A 21,972-nucleotide genomic window follows, 5' to 3' on the forward strand; every position below is an offset into this window, starting at 1 on the left:
CCGACAATAAAACCCAATTATTGTCGGATTTTTGTAAAAATCCGACATAAAGTTGTGCAATGTCGGATAGGTGAAGCGACACCATTGCTACCGTCACCAAAAGGGTATTGACGTCGGTTAGTCCCTTTAATCTGCCACCAAGAAGCAAAGTAATATAAAATAAAAAAGAACAACAGTGTCGCTTAAAAGCGACATCCAACATTACGTCGATTAGAAGCGACGTTAAGTTTTGACATGATGGCGGTTCTAAGCGACGTCAAGCAACAATTAAAGAATTAAAATATCAAACCTACTATCGGTCCTAACCGACATCAACAGTTAAAATAATAAATTAATCAAACATACTGTCGGTTATAACCGACATTACCTAACATCTAGATACATAAAATATTTCTTGTGTTGTGGTCCATAAGCGACACCAAATATTTTAATAATAAAAAAAAAAGTGGAAGTCCGGGCGAGTGATAAGAGAAGCACCCAGGGAGAAGTACCTCGTCGGAGCTGAGGTGTTCAGAGATCAGGAGAGCAGAGCCTACTCTGCCAAAAACACCGTCACCGGCGCCGCTGTCATGCTTAAGCGGTACAAACTCTGCGACACTGATGGTAAACTGTCGGTTGAGAAAGAGGTCTCCTTGGGAGATCTGCCATTTCTACAGTTATCTTCTGGGCGTTGCTGCAGGCATATACAAAAGGGCTTCAGATACACATCCCCACACATTTAGAATCTACTATACCATTGAATTGATAATCAACAAGGGAATTCCAGTTTCTAGACTCCGAACATAGAGTACAAGAAGAGCTCTCAGACATTACAGAGTAATCACATATGTTAAATAGTATTTCACAACAATGTATACATGTATATTTCAATAATAATTACAGCTACTAGAAACAAGTAACAAATTAAGAAGTGGAACATTAACAACTTACTTCTTCACCGGGTATTACAATTGCCCACACTCAAATTAATAAATAAACATACTTCCACAATTCAACTTTTTATCAAACTCAATTTCTTTCATATAAAACCCGACATAACATTTTTACTCGAATAAAACCCAATGACTAGACTTCACATAAGCAAATTCATTAATTATGACATTTTAAAATTTTCGAATGCCTAAAATACCCCTTTTTGCATGTTTAATGTGCACACAGATTTTAAGGAGGATTAATGATTTTACAAAAATAAAATAATAAAAAAGGCACAAATATTCTAAATGCATTGCATGTTATATGAATTTGGTTGATTCATGTTTCTCTCACTTCATAAAATTTGCTTCTAATTTGATATAGGAATTAATTTGGAAAGTTTTCTTAATCTTAATAACAATTTTCAATTTAAATATATTTTTTAATGAAATAGTCTATCTTTTAAAATATTTATCAATAAAATAATGTACCTATATATATATAACTTTTTTTTTTTGCCAACTATAAATTTTTACCATAATTTACCTATATAATAATGTACCTGTTATTTAATTTTTACAACACTAATGTATCTTAAAAAATAATTTACTTATTGTTTAGTTTTAGCAAAAATAATTTACCTACTGTGTATAATTGGTGAAGCTAATGATGTACATATTGTTTAATTTTTTAAAAATTAATGTATGTACAAAAATAATTTATCTATTGTTCAAATTTTAGGATAAAAATTTACATGTTTTTATTTAACAATAATGTATCTACAATTTTATTTTTGTATGAATATAATTTCCTACTTTTTAATTTTATATGAAACTAATTTACCTACTGTGTCAGTAATGTATCTACAATTTTACATACAATATTTACCTTCTTTTTTTTTTTCACAACAATAGTGTATCTACAATTTTGTTTTTGTATGAATATAGTTTACCTACAATTTAACTTTTCAAAAAATGTATCTTCTATTTTATATTTTACTATCATATATATGTTTCTGTGTTGGCAAAATAATTTATCTAAAGTTATATAGTTAAGAGATATGCTAATGAATTATATTAATTCATTATTAGACTGATATAAGAAATTGTTAAAAACGTTAGCCATAATGGTTGGCTAATAATGGTTGTATGAGAACAGTTATAGAAAGTTGTGGCATAAATTGTAAATAACTTATATTAATAGGTTACTTATTTTCTTATGTGGTAATTTATTTAAATTTTGGGTTTTGATTGAATGTTTATTCATAGGTGGGGTTTTATCTGAAGTATATGAGTTGTATGGGTCTATATCTAAACAACCCTAAATAAAATTATTGCCAAAGAACTTGTTAACTCACCTTCAAACCATTCGCAATTTCCATCTTCTCCTCCATAGTCAATTCTTTCCACCCCTTGACTGTCAATGGAGCGCTACTTGATCTTTAATTACATCAAGCAAAAAAAATCATTAGTATTAAAATAAAAAAACCGAACAATAAATGTTTCAATCACTTACCCCTTGCATGTAAACTCATGGTTGAGGCTGACGAGGTTTTCTGGTTGCAAACGTTTTTGTTGTGGTGATGGGCTTGAACCAGCTCCGGCCTCATCACACCCATTGCCGACCAATCCCTAACAAGTTCTCATCAAAATTTCTCCAAGTTTCAATTTTTGAACCAACAAAAGCTAAACATTAACAGAAAAGCATCAACAACCAAATAATATCAACCCAATCAAAAACCATAAAACCCAGAATTCCAATTACCATATTACGCATCAAAATCGCCCACCCAGGCTCCAATTAGTCCTTATCGACAAGGGACAACATCCCAACGTAGTACTCAAGACCGTCGGAGGTCCAACTCCGGTAGGCTTGGCCGGGGTCACCGTTTATTAGCTCAGAAATTGAGAAAATTCGGCCACGAATTTGTAGAAACTAACTTGGGGATTGGAAAGAGGATGGGAAGAGGATTATGGAGGTATAATATGACGGTCATTGGCGACCGGTGGACGGCGGCGCTGTCTCGTGAGGATACGGGAGGGAGGAGAGATTGAATGGGGAAGGGAGGGGGGACAGAATGAAGGGGAGGAGTTTGTCGTTTGTTAAAGGGGAGAGAACATTAATAGCTCTTTGTTTCAGTTTTTTTTTTTTTTTTTTTTTTTTTTTTTTAAATTGTATTTTGCAAGAAAGGGTTAGCTAAGCACCGATCATCGGTGGCTCTCAACTTAAAGGCCACCAACCTCAGCTTAAACGACACCAAAAATAAGCAAAGTGGTATTCTTTTTTACATCGACACGGATAGCAAATGGTGTCTTGTCTTTACAATGGTGTCCCATAGCCCTTTTTCTAGTAGCGTGGCCCTATGAGTTCTTGTTTCAGTTCTTCAATGCCAATGTTTGTTATGGATGGTAGTATTAAAAGTGGAACCTCTGTTGATTACTTGAAGTTCTTGTTACGAATTGAATTTCTTGTTTCAATTCTTCAATGCCAATGCTTGTTGCTTCCTTTGTTGATTACTTGAATTTCTTGTTCCTTTCGTTACGTATGATTTGTTGTGTTTCCATGTTCATTGTACAAGACCATGAAAATGTCCAACAATCTCTTGAGTCCCATGGATGAAGAAACAACTCTCACATTGCCAGCCTTTCATATTCTCTGTTGCAGTTCATGAAAAGTTGGCAGCTAACAGTAACAGCCTTGCTTAACAAACTCTATGAGATTATGATCCAATAGTACTAGTACAAAAATTTGTCATAGCACCCCTCCATCCCAAGCATGAGATTGGCAAAATATTAGAGGAGAAAAACTAATCAAGCATTGGACTTGGCATAATCACAATAGTAGTAGTTGTAGTAGATTTGCCATACAAGAATCAATCAATGTTAGAGAGAAATAATGCCAGTGCCAGCCATTGTGAAACTACCTCCAAGATTAATGCTTCTGTTCGGGCAGGAATTTCTGCTGGAGATGCTCCCTAGTCGTCGAGCACACAGCTCCCCGAGAGGTTGGTGCCGGTTGATTTTGTCTGTCGGGCTTTTGCTTATTGGCGGGCTATAAGAGAAAGACAGAGTTAATTCTGAGAGGTGTCTTTGTGGGGCCTTAGGTATAGGCCTTGAGGCTCACAATCAAAACTAACTATGTGCTCAGGCGTGCCACTGCCATCTTCAGCATGGCAGACGTAAAATGGGGGTTTATGTTAATTGCTTATGCCCGAGTGACCAAGTCAGTTATGAGAGGTGCCTTTGTGAGGCCTTAGGTATAGGCCTTGAGGCTTCCAATCAAAACCGACCAAGTACTTTGGCATATAGCTGGTGTTTCATTGTTGCGGAAGTATTACAACTGTTTTTACTTTAATCATCCTAGCCCGAAGAGCAGAACGAACCCTGATAGGTGCCTTTGTAGGGCCTTAGGTATAGGCCTTGAGGCTTCCCATCAGAACTAATTCCATACTCAAGCGTTCTATAGTGATCATAGTATAATAGATGTAAAACTAAGAAATGGGTCGATTACTTACGCCCCAAGTAACTTGGACTTCTCGTTATCAAAGATTGTCGTGGATGTGTTAAGTCCACATTAAGTTCTTTTTTATGCCTTGAGACCAAGGACTTTTTGGTTGATCAATCTTGTATGCTTGAAAGGTTGAAACTTAGATCTGATCAAGTTATGAGCTTGAAACTTGACTTATCTTTTGTAATGGTTAAAACCACTAAACAGACCAGATCCGAGAACCAATAAATCTTTTAATCACAAACTGACTAGAAATAACTTGGATATATATTGAAGTATACATCATACTACTAGATCTATGAATTCACATACATAACAAAGAGAGTCGGGCAAGGTTGATCATCTTGCAGCTTCCTCTCTTTGTGGTTACAAAGTGTTTTGGTGCTGGATGGGGAAGATTGGTGGATGAGTTTATAGGAGGGAATCAATACTACAGCAAGATTTAGACAAGGGAGCAAAGCTTTTACAAAGACAAAGTTGTCTGTTCTACGGGAAGCTTAAAGCTGAAAAGATTGTAGAATCTGGACAAAGCATGGCTTTGTGGGTTTCTTGGCTTGATTGAGATAGACAAGTTGTAAGATTGTTTGTTTGATTGATTGAGTGTCCATGCCCCCAATTTCTCTTTCTTCTTTTATAGACAATCTACCTCGGTTGCCTGTAACTCTGCTCTTGCCTGAATGTGACTGAAGGGTAGTGACTCATCAGCTTTTTACTTGTACTGCCATTGTAAAGTACTTTTGGGTTGTTTAGCTGGCTGATCTATACCACTTGTCCTTTGAGTAGGTGAGCAAGTGGTTTAAGTTGCCTGCACCTAGCCGAAAAAGGGCTTCTTCCATCTTCTGGGCTTCGGCTGGACCTTCGGTTTTCTTCCTTCAAAACCTGCCTTTGGGCTGATTTCCACTTGAGCCCAAAGTTTAAGTTTAAACCCAAACAGCTTCTGAGTGCAAACTCGGGGCCTTCGCCTTTGCCAGTCATTCGCATATGGATGCCCCGTCAAGCATGCATTCCTATGGTTTTAATTCACAACACTTTCAGTTGGATGCATGATTTCCAAGAGGTCAATGAAGAACTAGTGGAGTGAGTAAACGTAAACAATCATGATGGATGCCTCCTAATGAACACGTAAAATTCTTTATTGAAATATGCAGCATTCATGAGCAATATGCAATCATCATGTTTGACGTTACCGCTAGGTCGACATACAAGAATGTCCCTACATGGCACCGTGACCTCTGCCGGTGAGTTGGCTAAATTATTTTTGTGTCAAGTCTAATGTTTCTTTATTTTACTTTATTTTTTTATTTTTTTTACATTAGTTAGTGATGGTTTGGTATATTTGATTCCTCACGTTAGTATTTCAGTGTGTGCTAGAACATCCCTATTGTTCTCTGTGGCAACAAGGTTGATGTGAAGAACATGCAGGTTACCTTCCACATAAAGAAGAACCTGCAGTACTATGAGATATCAGCAAAGAGCAACTACAACTTTGAGAAACCCTCCCTCTACTTGGCGAGGAAGGATGGGTGGAACTAAATGTGGAGGGAGCCATAAGGACAACAGATGGGAGAGGAGGTGCAATTCCATTCTTCTCGGATTCAGAAGAGCTCAAAATTTGTGAGGGATTGAGTTGCTTCCTTACAACTCCCATCAGAATTCAAATTTCATAGTTCTTTGAGATTAACTAAATAAGAAAATTTACAAATTCTTAAAAATAAAATTCAATCATTTATATTCCGTCACTTTTGAATTCCTTAATAATCATAAATCTCTTCGTCTAAACACAGTGTAGATGAAAGTTGACCAATTTGAGAAAGTTTTGTTTCATAAATGATGAACATGAAACGGCAGCTTTCGTCCTTTCTTCTCAATTTGGTTCATGGGAACATTGATTCAACGACCTGAAATATTTGAGCAGTGATCTTCCTATTGGACAAGTTCATCTGTAGGTTTAAATCATGATAAGTTAAATTGCACCAGTTACTATTTCAAAAAAACAAAAAAAATAATTGCACCAGTTTAAGCGTAAAGTAGTAAACATTGAAATTAACTGGCAAGGTGTGCTGAAAATTATGGGCCAAGTCTCTAATTAGACATTAAGAGAGGTGTAATCAAACTCGAATTTGAGAGGATTTTAAAAGATTTTAAAATCTTAATGTGCTCAATTAAAAGATTTTAAAAGATTTTAGAATTTATTCAAATCTTGGTGTAGTCAATTAAAAAAATGATTTTAGAATCCATTCAAATCTAGGTGTAGTCAATTAAAAGATTTTAAATGATTTTAAAATCCATCCAAATCTATGTGTATTAAAAAAATTAAGGGGGTGTATTCAATTGAGAATTTGAGAGATTTTAATGGATTTATAAATCCATGGATTTTTATGGAGTTTAATTGATTTGTAGAGATTTCATATAAAATTTTGATTCAATTCCCTCGAAATCTCATAGGAAGAGGTGAGATTTGTGGATGCTTAAAATACACTACAAAATCTCTCAAATTCCCTCTAATTCCTCAACTTTCTCAAATTCTTTAAAATCAATTTCTAATTGAATACACCTAGAATGTTATAAACTTCTTTAAAATCCTAATTGAATACACCCGGATTTCTAATGATTTTAATAAACTATCTTAAAATTCTAATTGAATACACCTTGAATTTCAGAGAATCACTTAAAATTCTGATTGAATACCCCTAGATTCATTAAAAGAATTAAAATCCCTCAAAATCCCAATTGAATACACCCCTAAGATTTTGGAAGATTTCAAAGTTGTGGGTTTTGTGGGATTTGAGAGTAAAAACTAATATAACCAAGATTCAAAAGAATCCAACCTCACCCCCTAGGATTTCAAATACTTCCACCACAATCCATATAAATTTTGTAGGAGTTTTTAATCCCCGAAACCTTGTGCTATAAAATGCGTTCAACCCAAGAAAAAAAAATTGTAAGGTAGAAATCGCCGAACCCAATATCGTTTGGTCGCGCGAGCTAAAGTTCTCTCTCCCTCTCCCACAGCCCCCAGTTACGACGCCGGAGCAAGATCCATGGAGTGGCCTCCGTTGAACGAGATCGATGCGAACGTCCAGATGCCGAACCCTAATGGTATGATTTGTGATTATCTAGAATTTTTCCTTTTTTTTTGCTAATTTACGCTCTTACACCCTAATGCCGAACCCTAACTCGATTTCTATCACTCTCCTGTCTGTCCCCTCTATTCTCTTTCAGACGAAGCCATGTTCGACGAAGCAACCATGGTCGATGATGGTATGCTTTTGATTCTCCATTTGGCCAATTTTCAATTCAGTATTATAATCTTTGGTTAGATATGTTATTGTGATATAGAAACCACCCTAACAAGGGGTATGGGGTATACGACGATGTGTGTGAGAAAATCAGTTTTCGATCAAGGTTTGGTTTTGTTGGGGTTTTTGCTAAAATAATTAGCTAATCTGCTTTTAAAGAGTCTCCTGGAGATGTTTATATTTGAAAAGAGTTATTTAAATTTCCGAAACCCAGTGTCGGCTATCTCTCGCTTATAGCTATATGAATCACAATTACGCTCTGCCTCTCACCACCCCACCTCTTATATATCGCTCTCTCTCTCTCTCAGATGAAGTAATGGGCAAATCTACTAAAGCTACCCTCAAACCAAAACCAAGTTGGTTCGATGATGATGATGATGACTGCATTGGGCAGAATCCTAACGGTATGCTTTTGATTTTTGTTTTAGTATTAAATCCTCATTTTCTCCCTAATGAATATGAATATGAATGCATCTATGATCCTTAATACTCCTTTGTTTAGTGTCTTTTGTAGTGTATTCGCACTACTTTTCTAGTGCTTCAGTAGTTAATGTGTGGTCTTGTTCTAGTGTATTTCTACTGTATTCGCACTACTTTTGTATGCTTCGGTAGTTAATAGTTGATTAACTGAGTAGAATTCGCTGCAAAAGTGTCCGTCATTGTTGTTATTTTCTCCTAGCTTTTGGGTATGTCTGCACTTCCTTGGTTTTGCTTTTTCCATTTTCAAGTTAGGTGTCATGGCTTTGCAATCTCCTAACGTGTTTCTAGGGGGCGTCCTTGTAGCAAGAGCATTTATGAGCCCAAGTGCTACTTAGAAAAGTTGTGTGCCCGATGTTTTACAGCTCAATTTAGTTTAGACATGTATTCATGTTTTTGTAGCAAGAAAAAAGTCTTACGGGCCTTGAGATGATATGTTACTAATTGTTATTAGTATTCTAATTTTGTATTTTAATAATGAAAATTTAAACAAGCAGATGAAGGTGAAGGTATACAAAACGCGATTGGAGACCCAATGGCTCGACTCCAATTGCGAAAAAAACGTAATTACTGTGAAGTTTGTTGTGAGGAAGTTGAGGACCATAAGAGTTACAATTGCCCGTACTTTGTTTTGGTCCCAAAGGGCGCTCGTGTTGGCGAACACTGCGATATAGTTTGCACAGAATGTGGTGAGCAAGTTTCTAAGCACGAAGGTGAGCTTAATGTGCACTATGAAGGACGTGCTATTTTGAAGTACTGTCATCGGTGTCAGGATTACCGTAGCCACTGGACTGAAGAATGTGAGTCTATGCGAAAATAGTGAAAATGTCCGAACCTTGTCTTGGTGAGTAACTTAGTGGTAAGTTTGTTGGGAGGACTGAGGTGCTGTTGGATGAAGATGATTGGTTCTCGTAGTCGGAGGAAGATCAAGTCCTTGTAGTTGTTATGTTTACAAGTCTTGTAAGCGCATCACTTTGGGTGTAATGAATCTAATGATATTGTTATTTACAGCAGATGGTTCTGTTGTATATATAAAGAAAGGCTACCCTACCTTGTTTACTTGTTTCATGGCCCTTATTATTGCTTATGAATTTTTGTGCTAGTAAATTAAATGGTTGGTATGATGACATTAAGATGCTCTCAAATTCAATTACTAATTAATCTAATCATGACTCTTTAGATTTTGTGGCATTTCTTGGCGATCCATGGGTAAATCGGTTGTGTCATACAAGTTTTGCCTATTTAATTGGAGCGACAAACCCTCTTTATGAGACAATTGAGTAGGCAACATTTTACGACAGCATTTATAGTGCGATTTTGCCCCCTTTAATTTTCCTGATTTCGCCCCCTTTAATTTTCCTAAGACCGTTAAAGAGGCTCTGAGCCATTGCAAAAGATTGGATCTCCTATACCTGACGACTAAAGCTTTGCCCGTCGAAATTGCACAAACCAAAGCATCGACCGTTTTTGCCCGACAATTTGCATTCCGTTGGGTACCAACGAAATACTATTTGTTGAACAAATGGTAATTGCTGGTAGAGCAAGAGAACAAGAACTAAGACATATTTTGAAATCACAACAACAAGACATTAGGATCACGAATAAATCAAATCAATATAAAATAGAGATGAACAATTATATTGAACTTATATGTAGAATATGAAGGGCATGGCTCTTCCGGATGACAAATGATAGAGTTCACAAGGTTGTCTTCTCCTTCCAATACTCCAAAATATCCCTCTACTGTATGAATATATTTTAGTATTATGAAGAATTCAACGTATGGAAGCTGGGACTTAACCTAGTATTTATACCATTAGGGTTCCTTATTAGCCGGCCTATTAACAGCTACGGAGGTCAACCCTATCACCTTGATTGAGTCCTATCATGATGCAATAACTTTCTATTTGAACCTCTAGATGATTCTCCAAGATTAACTGCAATGATTTAAGACTCCACAATTCTTACTAACTAGGACTCTTAATTTGCTCGAATATTTTTAAAAAATTGGTTAACTGAACTTGTCTTTTTGCGTTCAACTCTTAAGTGTTTCTAACTTATTATGATAAAAAGACTTTCAAGATATTCCGACTTTTTATAGTAATTTACTCAAATTATATATATATTTTTTATAGAAAATCAATATATTATGGACTGAATGAAGATTATATCAAATCTTGGTCAAGGAGGTCTTGAATGAGGTCAGGAGGCTCCTCAAACCAAACTAGTTCATTGCCAATTGACAAGGCAAACCTAGCCAATCTATGTGCAACACCATTACATGTTCTAGGTGAAGAAGGCGTAGTGCAGCATAGGTGACGTCCACAGCAAGAAGCCCCATGGCAGACAAACTCCCAGAATGATTGCCCGATGAGAGTAACAGCTCGGGAGGAATCTCTCTCCCTCTCCCACAGCCCAGAATGATTGACGAATAAGTTAAATTGGTGCAATTTAAAAGTCAGGTGGTATAATATGCAAAAAGTGAAACTCGTGGGTTGTTTTACAAATCACCCCGAAACCTTGTGCTATAAAACGCATTCAACCCAAGAAAAAAAAATTGTAAGGTAGAAATCGCCGAACCCCAATATCGTTTGGTCGCGCGAGCTAAAGTTCTCTCTCCCTCTCCCACAGCCCCCAGTTACGACGCCGGAGCAAGATCCATGGAGTGGCCTCCGTTGAACGAGATCGATGCGAACGTCCAGATGCAGAACCCTAATGGTATGATTTGTGATTATCTAGAATTTTTCCTTTTTTTTTGCTAATTTACGCTCTAACACCCTAATGCCGAACCCTAACTCGATTTCTATCACTCTCCTGTCTGTCCCCTCTATTCTCTTTCAGACGAAGCCATGTTCGATGAAGCAACCATGGTCGATGATGGTATGCTTTTGATTCTCCATTTGGCCAATTTTCAATTCAGTATTATAATCTTTGGTTAGATATGTTATTGTGATATAGAAACCACCCTAACAAGGGGTATGGGGTATACGACGATGTGTGTGAAAAAATCAGTTTTCGATCAAGGTTTGGTTTTGTTGGGGTTTTGCTAAAATAATTAGCTAATCTGCTTTTAAAGAGTCTCCTGGAAATGTTTATATTTGAAAAGAGTTATTTAAATTTCCGAAACCCAGTGTCGGCTACCTCTCGCTTATAGCTATATGAATCACAATTACGCTCTGCCTCGTGCCACTCCACCTCTTATATATCGCTCTCTCTCTCTCAGATGAAGTAATGAACAAATCTACTAAAGCTACCCTCCAACCAAAACCAAGTTGGTTCGATGATGATGATGATGACTGCATTGGGCAGAATCCTAACGGTATGCTTTTGATTTTTGTTTTAGTATTAAATCCTCATTTTCTCCCTAATGAATATGAATATGAATGCATCTATGATCCTTAATACTCCTTTGTTTAGTGTCTTTGTAGTGTATTCGCACTACTTTTCTAGTGCTTCAGTAGTTAATGTGTGGTCTTGTTCTAGTGTATTTCTACTGTATTCGCACTACTTTTGTATGCTTCAGTAGGTAATAGTTGATTAACTGAGTAGAATTCGCTGCAAAAGTGTCCGTCATTGTTGTTATTTTCTCCTAGCTTTTGGGTATGTCTGCACTTCCTTGGTTATGCTTTTTCCATTAGGCTTTTCAAGTTAGGTGGCATGGCTTTGCAATCTCCTAACGTGTTTCTAGGGGGCGTACTTGTAGCAAGAGCATTTACGAGCCCAAGTGCTACTTAGAAAAGTTGTCCCCATAAGGGCCCGATGTTTTATAACTCAATTTAGTTTAGACATGTATTCATGTTTTTGTAGCAAGAAAAAAGTCTTACGGGCCTTGAGATGATATGTTACTAATTGTTATTAGTATTCTTATTTTGTATTCTAATAATGAAACTTTAAACAAGCAGATAAAGGGGAAGGTATACAAAACGCGATTGGAGACCAAATGGCTCGACTCCAATTGCGAAAAAAACGTAATTACTGTGAAGTTTGTTGTGAGGAAGTTGAGGACCACAAGAGTTGCAATTGCCCATACTTTGTTTTGGTCCCAAAGGGCGCGCGTGTTGGCGAACATTGTGATATAGTTTGCACAGAATGTGGTGAGCAAGTTTCTAAGCATGAAGGTGAGCTTAATGTGCACTATGAAGGACGTGCCATTTTGAAGTACTGTCATCGGTGTCGGGATTACCGTAGCCACTGGACTGAAGAATGTGATTCTATGCGAAAATAGGGAAAATGTCCGAACCTTGTCTTGGTGAGTAACTTAGTGGTAAGTTTGTTGGGAGGACTGAGGTGTTGTTGGATGAAGATGATTGGTTCTCGTAGTCGCAGGAAGATCAAGTCCTTGTAGTTGTTATGTTTACAAGTCTTGTAAGCGCATCACTTTGGGTGTAATGAATCTAATGATATTGTTATTTACAGCAGATGGTTCTGTTGTATATATAAAGAAAGGCTACCCTACCTTGTTTACTTGTTTCATGGCCCTTATTATTGCTTATGAATTTTTGTGCTAGTAAATTAAATGGTTGGTATGATGACATTAAGATGCTCTCAAATTCAATTACTAATTAATCTAATCATGACTCTTTAGATTTTGTGGCATTTGGGTAAATCGGTTGTGTCATACAAGTTTTGCCTATTTAATTGGAGCGACAAACCCTCTTTATGAGACAATTGAGGAGGCAACATTTTACGACATCATTTATAGTGCGATTTTGCCCCCTTTAATTTTCCTAAGACCGTTAAAGAGGCTCTGAGCCATTGCAAAAGATTGGATCTTCTATACCTGACGACTAAAGCTTTGCCCGTCAAAATTGCACAAACCAAAGCATCGACCGTTTTTGCCCGACAATTTGCATTCCGTTGGGTACCAACGAAATACTATTTGTTGAACAAATGGTAATTGCTGGTAGAGCAAGAGAACAAGAAGTAAGACATATTCTGAAATCACAATAACAAGACATTAGGATCACGAATAAATCAAATCAATATAAAATAGAGATGAACAATTATATTGAACTTGTATGTAGAATATGAAGGACATGGCTCTTCCGGATGACAAATGATAGAGTTCACAAGGTTGTCTTCTCCTTCCAATACTCCAAAATATCCCCCTACTGTATGAATATATTTTAGTATTATGAAGAATTCAACGTATGGAAGCAGGAACTTAACCTAATATTTATATACCATTAGGGTTCCTTATTAACCGGCCTATTAACAGCTACGGAGGTCAACCCTATCACCTTGATTGAGTCCTATCATGATGCAATAACTTTGTATTTGAACATCTAGATGATTCTCCAAGATTAGCTGCAATGCTTTAAGACTCCACAATTCTTACTAACTAGGACTCTTAATTTACTCGAATATTTTTAAAAAATTGGTTGACTGAACTTGTCTTTGTGCGTTCAACTCTTAAGTGTTTCTAACTTATTATGATAAAAAGACTTTCAAGATATTCCGACTTTTTATAGTAATTTACTCAAATTATATATATATTTTTTTATAGAAAACCAATAAATTATGGACTGAATGAAGATTATATCAAATCTTGGTCAAGGAGGTCCTGAATGAAGTCAGGAGGCTCCTCAAACCAAACTAGTTCATTGCCAATTGACAAGGCAAACCTAGCCAATCTATGTGCAACACCACTACATGTTCTAGGTGAAGAAGGCGTGCAGCATAGGTGACGTCCACAGCAAGAAGCCCCATGGCAGACAAACTCCCAGAATGATTGCCCGATGAGAGTAGCAGCTTGGGAAGAATCTCTCTCCACCACCAGGCGGTGAACCCCGAGTTGCTGTGCAAGTCTCACACCTGCCAGCACTGCCAGCAACTCCACTTGAATCACTGATCCCACTCCCATCTTCCTCCACATACCAGCATCCAAAAAACTCCCACGCTATATTTTGTAATCAACTTTTGTATTTATTGTTAATTTTGGATACATTTTGTTCATTGTTTTATATTGAATGTATACTTGATATGAAACAAAATTAATTGAATTTATACATATAAATATACCAAATAGTAATAATGAACAATAAATTGCATGACAGAAAAAGTTAGAAAGTATTAAAAAACTTATAAATTATATGAATTTCAAAATTAAACTTCAAATTACTGAAATTACTCCAGTTCCGAAAATTCCGGATTTGAAAAGACCCGACTCCAAAATTTTGGAACGGAAGTTGAAAAGGTTATCTCTGATATGTTCCTTGCGACAAATACCCCTACAACAAACACCCGCACACAACCCACATACCTCAACGTTCTTTAAAATCTTGAAACAAAAAGCAAATCTATGCACAGATTCCTGGCCCAGATGCTCTTACTATCAGGATCAACTTGAAAAACTGCCTCAACAACAGGCTCTAGTACCATTATGATGATAGAAGAATCACTAAGAGAGGTATCAAATTTATGCAATAAATAACACCACGTGTTCAAGCAAGCTAAGTGAACAGATACATCACATTTAGTCGACATGATGCCTATAAGTGGTGTCATAATGAGCTTTGTGCTTTTTAAGTATCCGTTTTTTTGAATTTCACTACCGTTTCCCTTGCATGTTCCTATTTGTTCCATACCATTGTCTTTTTTTGTCGCATTTGTCTCAAAGGGTAATATCATGGTAGGGTGAACAAGGGCATCAATAAGACCTTCCCAGACAACCTGCAAAATTGGAGTACATAACAATCTTAGCTTAAGACATGGAATCTGAAAGTCTAGATATTCTGAGACTAGATTAAGTTTTAACGCTGACAAGGATTAGGGACTTGGATCTAGCTTCGAAGGAGCATAACATAAATGAAATCATTAAGAAAAACACATCATCTATTCTTTGGAATTAGACTTACTTGTGAAGCAATTTGAACTTGTGAGTCATGATCTGAAAATGTCTGCTCGGGAATTTTTAGCATCTGATTAATTAACTGCCTGTTCTTCAAGGCATGAGATCCCAGTTGTTTGCACTCAAAATATACCCATTTTTACTTATTTGGGCAATTTGGGTAAAATATGGCATTTGGAGGTTTAATATGCAAGAAAACTAACTTGGAAAGATATTTAGATGCAAGTGGAGGGGTTTGACATTATAATATTGTTTCTCCTATTTGTTTGGGTGGTGGAGGTTTGTCTAGCCTTTGTTTAATTAAGATACATGCATGTATTGCAAGTAGATGGAAAGACATCAGCAAGCTTTCGGGCAAGGAACATGTGAAAGAAGTCAACTTGCTTCTTGTAAATGTTAGTTTATTACAAGTGGGAAAACATGTGATGAAAGCATATGGTGGAAATGCAAGTTCCCCTTTTAATATTATTTCTCCATGCAAGTTGGCAAGTGAAATACAAGCTGCCCAAGCAATGGAATACAAACTGCCCAAGTTTCTTTCGGGCAGGTGCAATGTCCTCAGCAAGAGGGTTTCCTCCAGATCTCTATTTAAAGGAGCCCAAACACAAGGATTATGGACACTCAAAACAACCAATCAAAACTCTACTCAAATTAGCTCATCAGCTTCCTTGTAGACATTTATTTTTAGCCAAACATCCTTTGGTTTCTTGTTTATTAGCTTTGCTACTCACTTGTAGTATCGATCTGATTTGTAGCTTTTATGTACTCATTTCCAGTCATATAAATTACAAGCAATCTGCAATATTAGTCACTTTCCTCTGTCATTTCTATTTCCAAGCAACCTTATCATTTACATATTGTTCTATCTCTCCATATAAGTAAAGTCCTTATTTTTAAGGCAAACAAAGAACCTTAATTTGAGCAACTCCCACTCAAATTGCACAATCTCTTGATTTGAAGTCAAAAGGCGCAACCTCAATCATTCAAATCCCGTCTACTAGTGGCATCTAGTAGTGGCACGCCCGCACCCACCAATCTCGTATGTGAAGTAAATCCCCGGCTTGCCCGCAAGGCCCACGGCGGATTTAGGGAGCGAACATATTTTGGCACGCCCGGTGGGACACTTATATGAAGTTAAATCATGAACAATCCTTATGTTCATGATTTTTCTGCTTTTTCGGAGTATGAGGAGGATGTCGGTGTTGAAGAACGCCCAAGCTATGGCTATCACATAGAGCCAACCTATGAGTTGCCAACTTATGGGTACATAGCTGAAGAGTACTCAAGTCCCATGGAACATGATTGTCGGCCAACTAATGGCCATCAAATAAATAATAATCTTGAAGATCGGCCAACTTATGGCTATGATAAAGGTTATTATTCTTTTGAAGACAATTGCATTTATGAATACTATGATAGGCCAACAAATGGCTTTGAGTATCAAAATGCTTCCAATGAGTACATAGGGTCAATATATGAGATGCCAACTCATGATCATCCGGATGAAAAGCTCTACAAAGAGGATGTGGGCAAATTAGAGAAGGTGTCCAAACTCCATGTGGCAAGCATCGAATATGGTGAAGAGGTGACTAAGTGTTTTAAAAAGGTGGAGGAAAGCTATACAACTTTTGGAGAAACTTTGAGGAAGTTGATAGATCAAATGTGTCAAAAACCCTCTACAAAGCACACTCACCCTACTACAACCAAGGAAGAACAAATCATGCACGTTGCTTAAGGCCAAACAATGGCCCCACCCAATGAAAAATCCATGAAAATGGATATGGTTGTAGAAGACCAAGTCGACATATCGAAACCGATAACGGCTAAAATGGAGTTTATGGCTATTGTAGGCCAAACACCAACGCTCAAGGGGCTCGAACTCACACCTTATGTCGAGCCCGAAGAAGAAGAAAAAAGCTCATACACTCCTCCCCGCCAACACAAGGATGTCATCCATGCCAAGATCTCAAGGAGGGCAAAGCTCGGGATCAAACATGAATGGCCACCTCCTATGGTTCCCAAGCTACATAATATGGCCAATTTAAGGGGTGGATCTGATTTCTCTACACTCAATTTTAAAAAGAGGAAAAAGATTTGAGTATTGAGAGAACAATAACATATGGGCTATCAAGGGGTTTTATCTAATATGCCCGAATAAGACTCATTTTTTTGGTGTTCCTCTTTGCCCGAAGTGAGTTCTCCTTTCTTTTCCTGTCTTTTCCTTCCTTTCTCTTTTTCTTTCTCTCTGTCTTATCTTGTCTTTTCATTTTGCCCGAAAGGGCTATATATATATATATATATATGGTATTATAGTATATATGTAATAGTTTTGCCCGAAAGGGCTATATATATAGTATTATATAATATATGTTAGATTTTATAAAAGTATTGCCCGAAAGGGCTTTTTATATATATGTATAGTATATTATATTATATTATATATTATAATATTTAAGTAAATAAAAGAGGAAAAGATAAAAAATAGGGTTGCTTTTTTCAATTTGCCCGAAAGGGTCTTCCTCTCTCTTTTGTCCCTTTTGTTTTGCCCGAAAGGTGCCTTTTTCTCCCTTGATTTTACCTTTTTTATTATTTCTTTCTCTCTCCTTCTTTTCTTCTCTTTCTTCTTTCTTTCTCTTTCTCTTTTCTCTTTCTTCCTGTCTCTCCCTCAGTTTTTGTCTGACAAAAAGTTAATATATATATATAGTGTTATATTTTATATTATATATATGTAATTGTTTTGCCCGAAAGGGCTAATATTCTATATATATATATATATATATATATATATATATATATATATATATATATATATATATATATTAGCTTGCCTGAATGGCCCTTCCATATATATATATACATATGTATATGTATTGAATTATAATTATATTATAATATATCATATGAAAAGAGGCAAAAAGAAAAAGAAGAATAAAAAGGGTAGTTGCCCAAAGTTTCTCTCTTCTCCATCTGTTTCTATGTTTTTCAGTTTGCCCGACTTCGGGCATTTGTCCAGTTTATTATATATGTAACCAGTGAGGTTGCTCCCATATTTTTTGGTATCCACAAGAAGGAATACAAGCCAGACAGAAACATTTTTTTCCAATGCTAGTTGCACTACCAATTGCCTCGCTCCTCTTGCCAAAGTTTATCAACGACAGAAGGACCGAAGAGGTAGACGTGCCTCTTCCTTCGACATCAATCCTGGCAGCCTTGGGGTTGTAAGTTCCACAAATTTTGCTCAAATTTGTAAAACTTGGGGGGCACTGTTTGCACTCAAAATATACCCATTTTTACTTATTTGGGCAATTTGGGTAAAATATGGCATTTGAAGGATTAATATGCAAGAAAGCTAACTTGGAAAGATATTTAGATGCAAGTGGAGGGGTTTGACATTATAATATTGTTTCTCCTATTTGTTTGGGTGGTGGGGGTTTGTCTAGCCTTTGTTTAATCAAGATACATGGATGTATTGCAAGTGGATGGAAAGGCATTAGAAAGTTTTCGGGCAAGGAACATGTGAAAGAAGCCAACTTGCTTCTTTTAAATGTTAGTTTATTACAAGTGAGAAAACATGTGATGAAAGCATATGGTGGAAATGCAAGTTCCCCTTTTAATATTATTTCTCCATGCAAGTTGGCAAGAGAAATACAAGCTGCCCAAGCAATGGAATACAAATTGCCCAAGTTTCTTTCGGGCAGGTGCAATGTCCTTAGCAGGAGGGTTTCCTCCAGATCTCTATTTAAAGGAGCCCAAACACAAGGATTATGGACACTCAAAACAACCAATCAAAACTCTACTCAAATTAGCTCATCAGCTTCCTTGTAGACATTTATTTTTAGCCAAGCATGCTTTGCTTTTCTTGTTTATTAGCTCTGCTACTCACTTGTAGTATCGATCTGATTTGTAGCTTTTATGTACTCATTTCCAGTCATATAAATTACAAGCAATCTGCAATATTAGTCACTTTCCTCTGTCATTTCTATTTCCAAACAACCTTGTCATTTACATATTGTTCTATCTCTCCATATAAGTAAAGTTCTTATTTTTAAGGCAAACAAAGAACCTTAATTTGAGCAACTCCCACTCAAATGGCACAATCTCTTGATTTGAAGTCAAAAGGCGCAACCTCAATCATTCAAATCCCGTCTACTAGCGGCATCTAGTAGTGGCACGCCCGCACCCACCAATCTCGTATGTGAAGTAAATCACCGGCTTGCCCGCAAGGCCCATGGCAGATTTAGAGAGCGAACACCAGTAAGCGGATAAACCATCCCCATGCTTGAATAGTTTGAACCTTCATGCCATTGGTTAGCATATGGTGCATCCCAGTAAGCAACCTTGGCTTCAAATCTTTGACAACTGCCTGTTTATGGAAGAAAATGAAGAAAAAGGAAATGTACATGTCAATATAAATTACAGAATAACCAGCAAGATAAGATCATGGAAAGCCACCTCATGGTTCTATGTGAGACCCGTGGAGCCAATGGAAGGGATGCTAATAATCTTATAGTTAATTTTTCCATGACACGGCATAAGCTACCCATACTAGAAGTCATACTTCAAGAAAATGACATGAGCAAGTGAGTACCTTGGAAAGATTTAGCGGAGGGGGTAATATTGTAGACCTGGTGTTCAATAAACACCTCTCTGATATATCCCTCTCTTTGAAAAATCATTTGAAAAATTATTTTTACCTTTCTTTGCCTGTTTGGCAAGCCATGACTTGTATTTAGGACAATTTCTCTTCATATGGCATTTTTTATTTTTATTTTTATTTTTGCAAAAATAACACTTAAAAATTGATGAGTTATTAACTTTGAATGTCCTTTTAGAAGGAGAAATGTTTCTGGCAGAATTCCTTTTGGCAGTATCCAAGTTGTTATTGGCATTCTTTGCATAACCCTGAACAAAATTCACCGACTCACCCGTCTCCTTTTCAGCCCTTTCCTTCTTAATCCTCACTTCCTCACCCACACATATAGTTATTAATTCATTGACATCCCACTTTCTTTGCAGTGTATCATAGGATACATTCAATTGAGTATAAGAAATAGGCAAGGAATTCATGATGACATGGACCAAAAATGTTTTAGAAATGAGTACCTCGAGTGTTCTAAGCTTCCCAGCAATGTCGATAACCTTGAGAGTGTATTCACAGATACCCCATTCACCATCGTATCTGATGGTTGTCAGTGAGTTCATCAAGTTCCCAGTTTTTGTCCTTTCATATTCTTTGTACTTCTCTTCAATCGATTTCATGAACTCCTTTGAATTAGTTGCCTCTGGGAAGCCTCCACAAACAACATCAGTCATGGACCTTTTGATTATCATGAGGGATATTATGTTCGAATTCTCCCATTTTTCATGCTTGGATCTCTGGCTCAAAGTGCATCCTTTATTTGGCATTGGTAGTTCTTCAGTTCTTAGCGCCAAATCCATATCCATGACACCCAAAACTATCTCTAAATCCTGTTTCCACTTCTTATAGTTGACACCAGTGAGAGGTTCATGGAACTTGGATTCATGGCTGTAGTCATATAGAATGAAAATATTAATCTTTAATCCCCATCTTTATTGCAAAGACTCAACAATTTTAGATTGAGGAGTACGCGAGTAATTCTCTTAATCATACCACCTTCATCTCCAACGTATGAGTTTTCTGTAGTCATAAATAGAAACCTTTATGATTTATAAACTGACTTGATTCACACATTAATATATAAAGTGTTATGCCACTTCGAATCCAGCTGAACTTCTTACATTTGGTATCAAGGCTTTCACATACCTATCATTCACATCCATTATAAGTGTTTCAACACTATTGTGACTGTTTCAGCTGAAACCCCTATTATACAAATTCCCTACCAGCTTACAACCTTAGTTAATTCCAATCTCTTATATCCTAACGTCTCTAAACTAAAGATGATCAAGTGTTCAGCTCTCATTAGAACTTACAAACTAGTATTGCTACTTGCTAAATTGCATGATCAGTCAATCGATGTCACTACGGAGAAATTTTTTATTGTGACCAGAACACGAGTGGTACACTACGTGTTTTTATATAAGTGGTAGAAAATGTATTTTTTAAGTTATTAACTTTTTAACACACATATCTCACCATTTGTATAGTGACACATGATATACCATATGTGGCCTAAAATAATCCCAAAAATTCTAGAGGCGACACATGAACTTTTATTCAAGGAAGACAAGATTGCCCTCAATATATGGGCAGGTTTCTCAGATGCTCCCACGCGCAGCTCACATCCTTGGAGTTCCTAGCAGCTGAATACGACTGCCCACAACTCACATGCCCTTGGCAAGGAATTAAAGATAAGGATTAATTGCCCAAATCCTATCTTTAATACAAACCCAATTGAAGATTGACTTCAATCAAGTAAGTAATCCTAATTCAAATAAATTAGGGATAATTACACCATTATCTCAACATATTATTTCCTATTTAATATCTTGGAATATTTAGAGAATATCTCTCCATTAAACACTATGGTTGGCCCTATCCCTATAAATACCCCATATTCTGTCAAATTTCAGAGCTTTTGGCAACCCAAAAAAGGCCCTAAACACTTTACTCTCACAGAGAAACTAACTTAGCATCGGAGATCCGTTGACTTAACCCCCTACCTCATGGGGGCGTGAGGCTTAGGTCTTTGATCAAAGGTGTTGATTGTTTTGCAGGTGCATTTTTGTCAAGACTAAAGACGGTGGAAATTTGCATCGACAAATTGGTGCTTTCATTGAAAGCTGATTCGAGGTTGGGTCCACACTCCGATGAGCACTCAGGACATTCCGGGAGAAGCGTCCACAAGAAGCTAGGCCCACAAGGAGATACTCCTACGAGGTAATGGAGTAGGCAACCGCATGACGCCTAGAGAAGAACATGTGAGCAGTCCAGCTCCAGTTCCA

At 36.8% G+C, this 21,972-nt stretch overlaps 4 protein-coding genes across 4 annotated transcripts; 2 read left to right on the top strand and 2 right to left on the bottom strand.

The window, feature by feature from the left end:
- Window positions 1-256: 256 nt before the first annotated feature.
- LOC103427439 (uncharacterized) lies at window positions 257-3,016 on the bottom strand. Its single transcript, XM_070826825.1, has 4 exons — window positions 2,677-3,016; window positions 2,428-2,543; window positions 2,270-2,351; window positions 257-673 (listed from the first exon to the last, which is right to left on the bottom strand). The coding sequence occupies exons 1-4, from the start codon at window positions 2,686-2,688 to the stop codon at window positions 533-535; spliced, it is 351 nt and encodes a 116-aa protein (XP_070682926.1). The 5' UTR covers window positions 2,689-3,016; the 3' UTR covers window positions 257-532.
- Window positions 3,017-7,342: 4,326 nt separating this feature from the next.
- Window positions 7,343-9,254, top strand: LOC139187685 (uncharacterized). Its single transcript, XM_070826824.1, has 4 exons — window positions 7,343-7,518; window positions 7,642-7,680; window positions 8,027-8,122; window positions 8,693-9,254. The coding sequence occupies exons 1-4, from the start codon at window positions 7,461-7,463 to the stop codon at window positions 9,013-9,015; spliced, it is 516 nt and encodes a 171-aa protein (XP_070682925.1). The 5' UTR covers window positions 7,343-7,460; the 3' UTR covers window positions 9,016-9,254.
- A 1,494-nt stretch (window positions 9,255-10,748) lies between these two features.
- Window positions 10,749-12,659, top strand: LOC139198313 (uncharacterized). Its single transcript, XM_070826826.1, has 4 exons — window positions 10,749-10,913; window positions 11,037-11,075; window positions 11,419-11,514; window positions 12,098-12,659. Exons 1-4 carry the CDS (start codon window positions 10,856-10,858, stop codon window positions 12,418-12,420), a joined length of 516 nt encoding a protein of 171 aa, XP_070682927.1. The 5' UTR covers window positions 10,749-10,855; the 3' UTR covers window positions 12,421-12,659.
- A 6,591-nt stretch (window positions 12,660-19,250) lies between these two features.
- Window positions 19,251-20,847, bottom strand: LOC114826343 (uncharacterized). Its single transcript, XM_070826259.1, has 3 exons — window positions 20,831-20,847; window positions 19,971-20,572; window positions 19,251-19,408 (listed from the first exon to the last, which is right to left on the bottom strand). Exons 1-3 carry the CDS (start codon window positions 20,845-20,847, stop codon window positions 19,251-19,253), a joined length of 777 nt encoding a protein of 258 aa, XP_070682360.1.
- Window positions 20,848-21,972: the final 1,125 nt, after the last annotated feature.

Source organism: Malus domestica, chromosome 08 (assembly GCF_042453785.1).
Source record: "Malus domestica chromosome 08, GDT2T_hap1".
Lineage (NCBI taxonomy): Eukaryota > Viridiplantae > Streptophyta > Magnoliopsida > Rosales > Rosaceae > Malus > Malus domestica.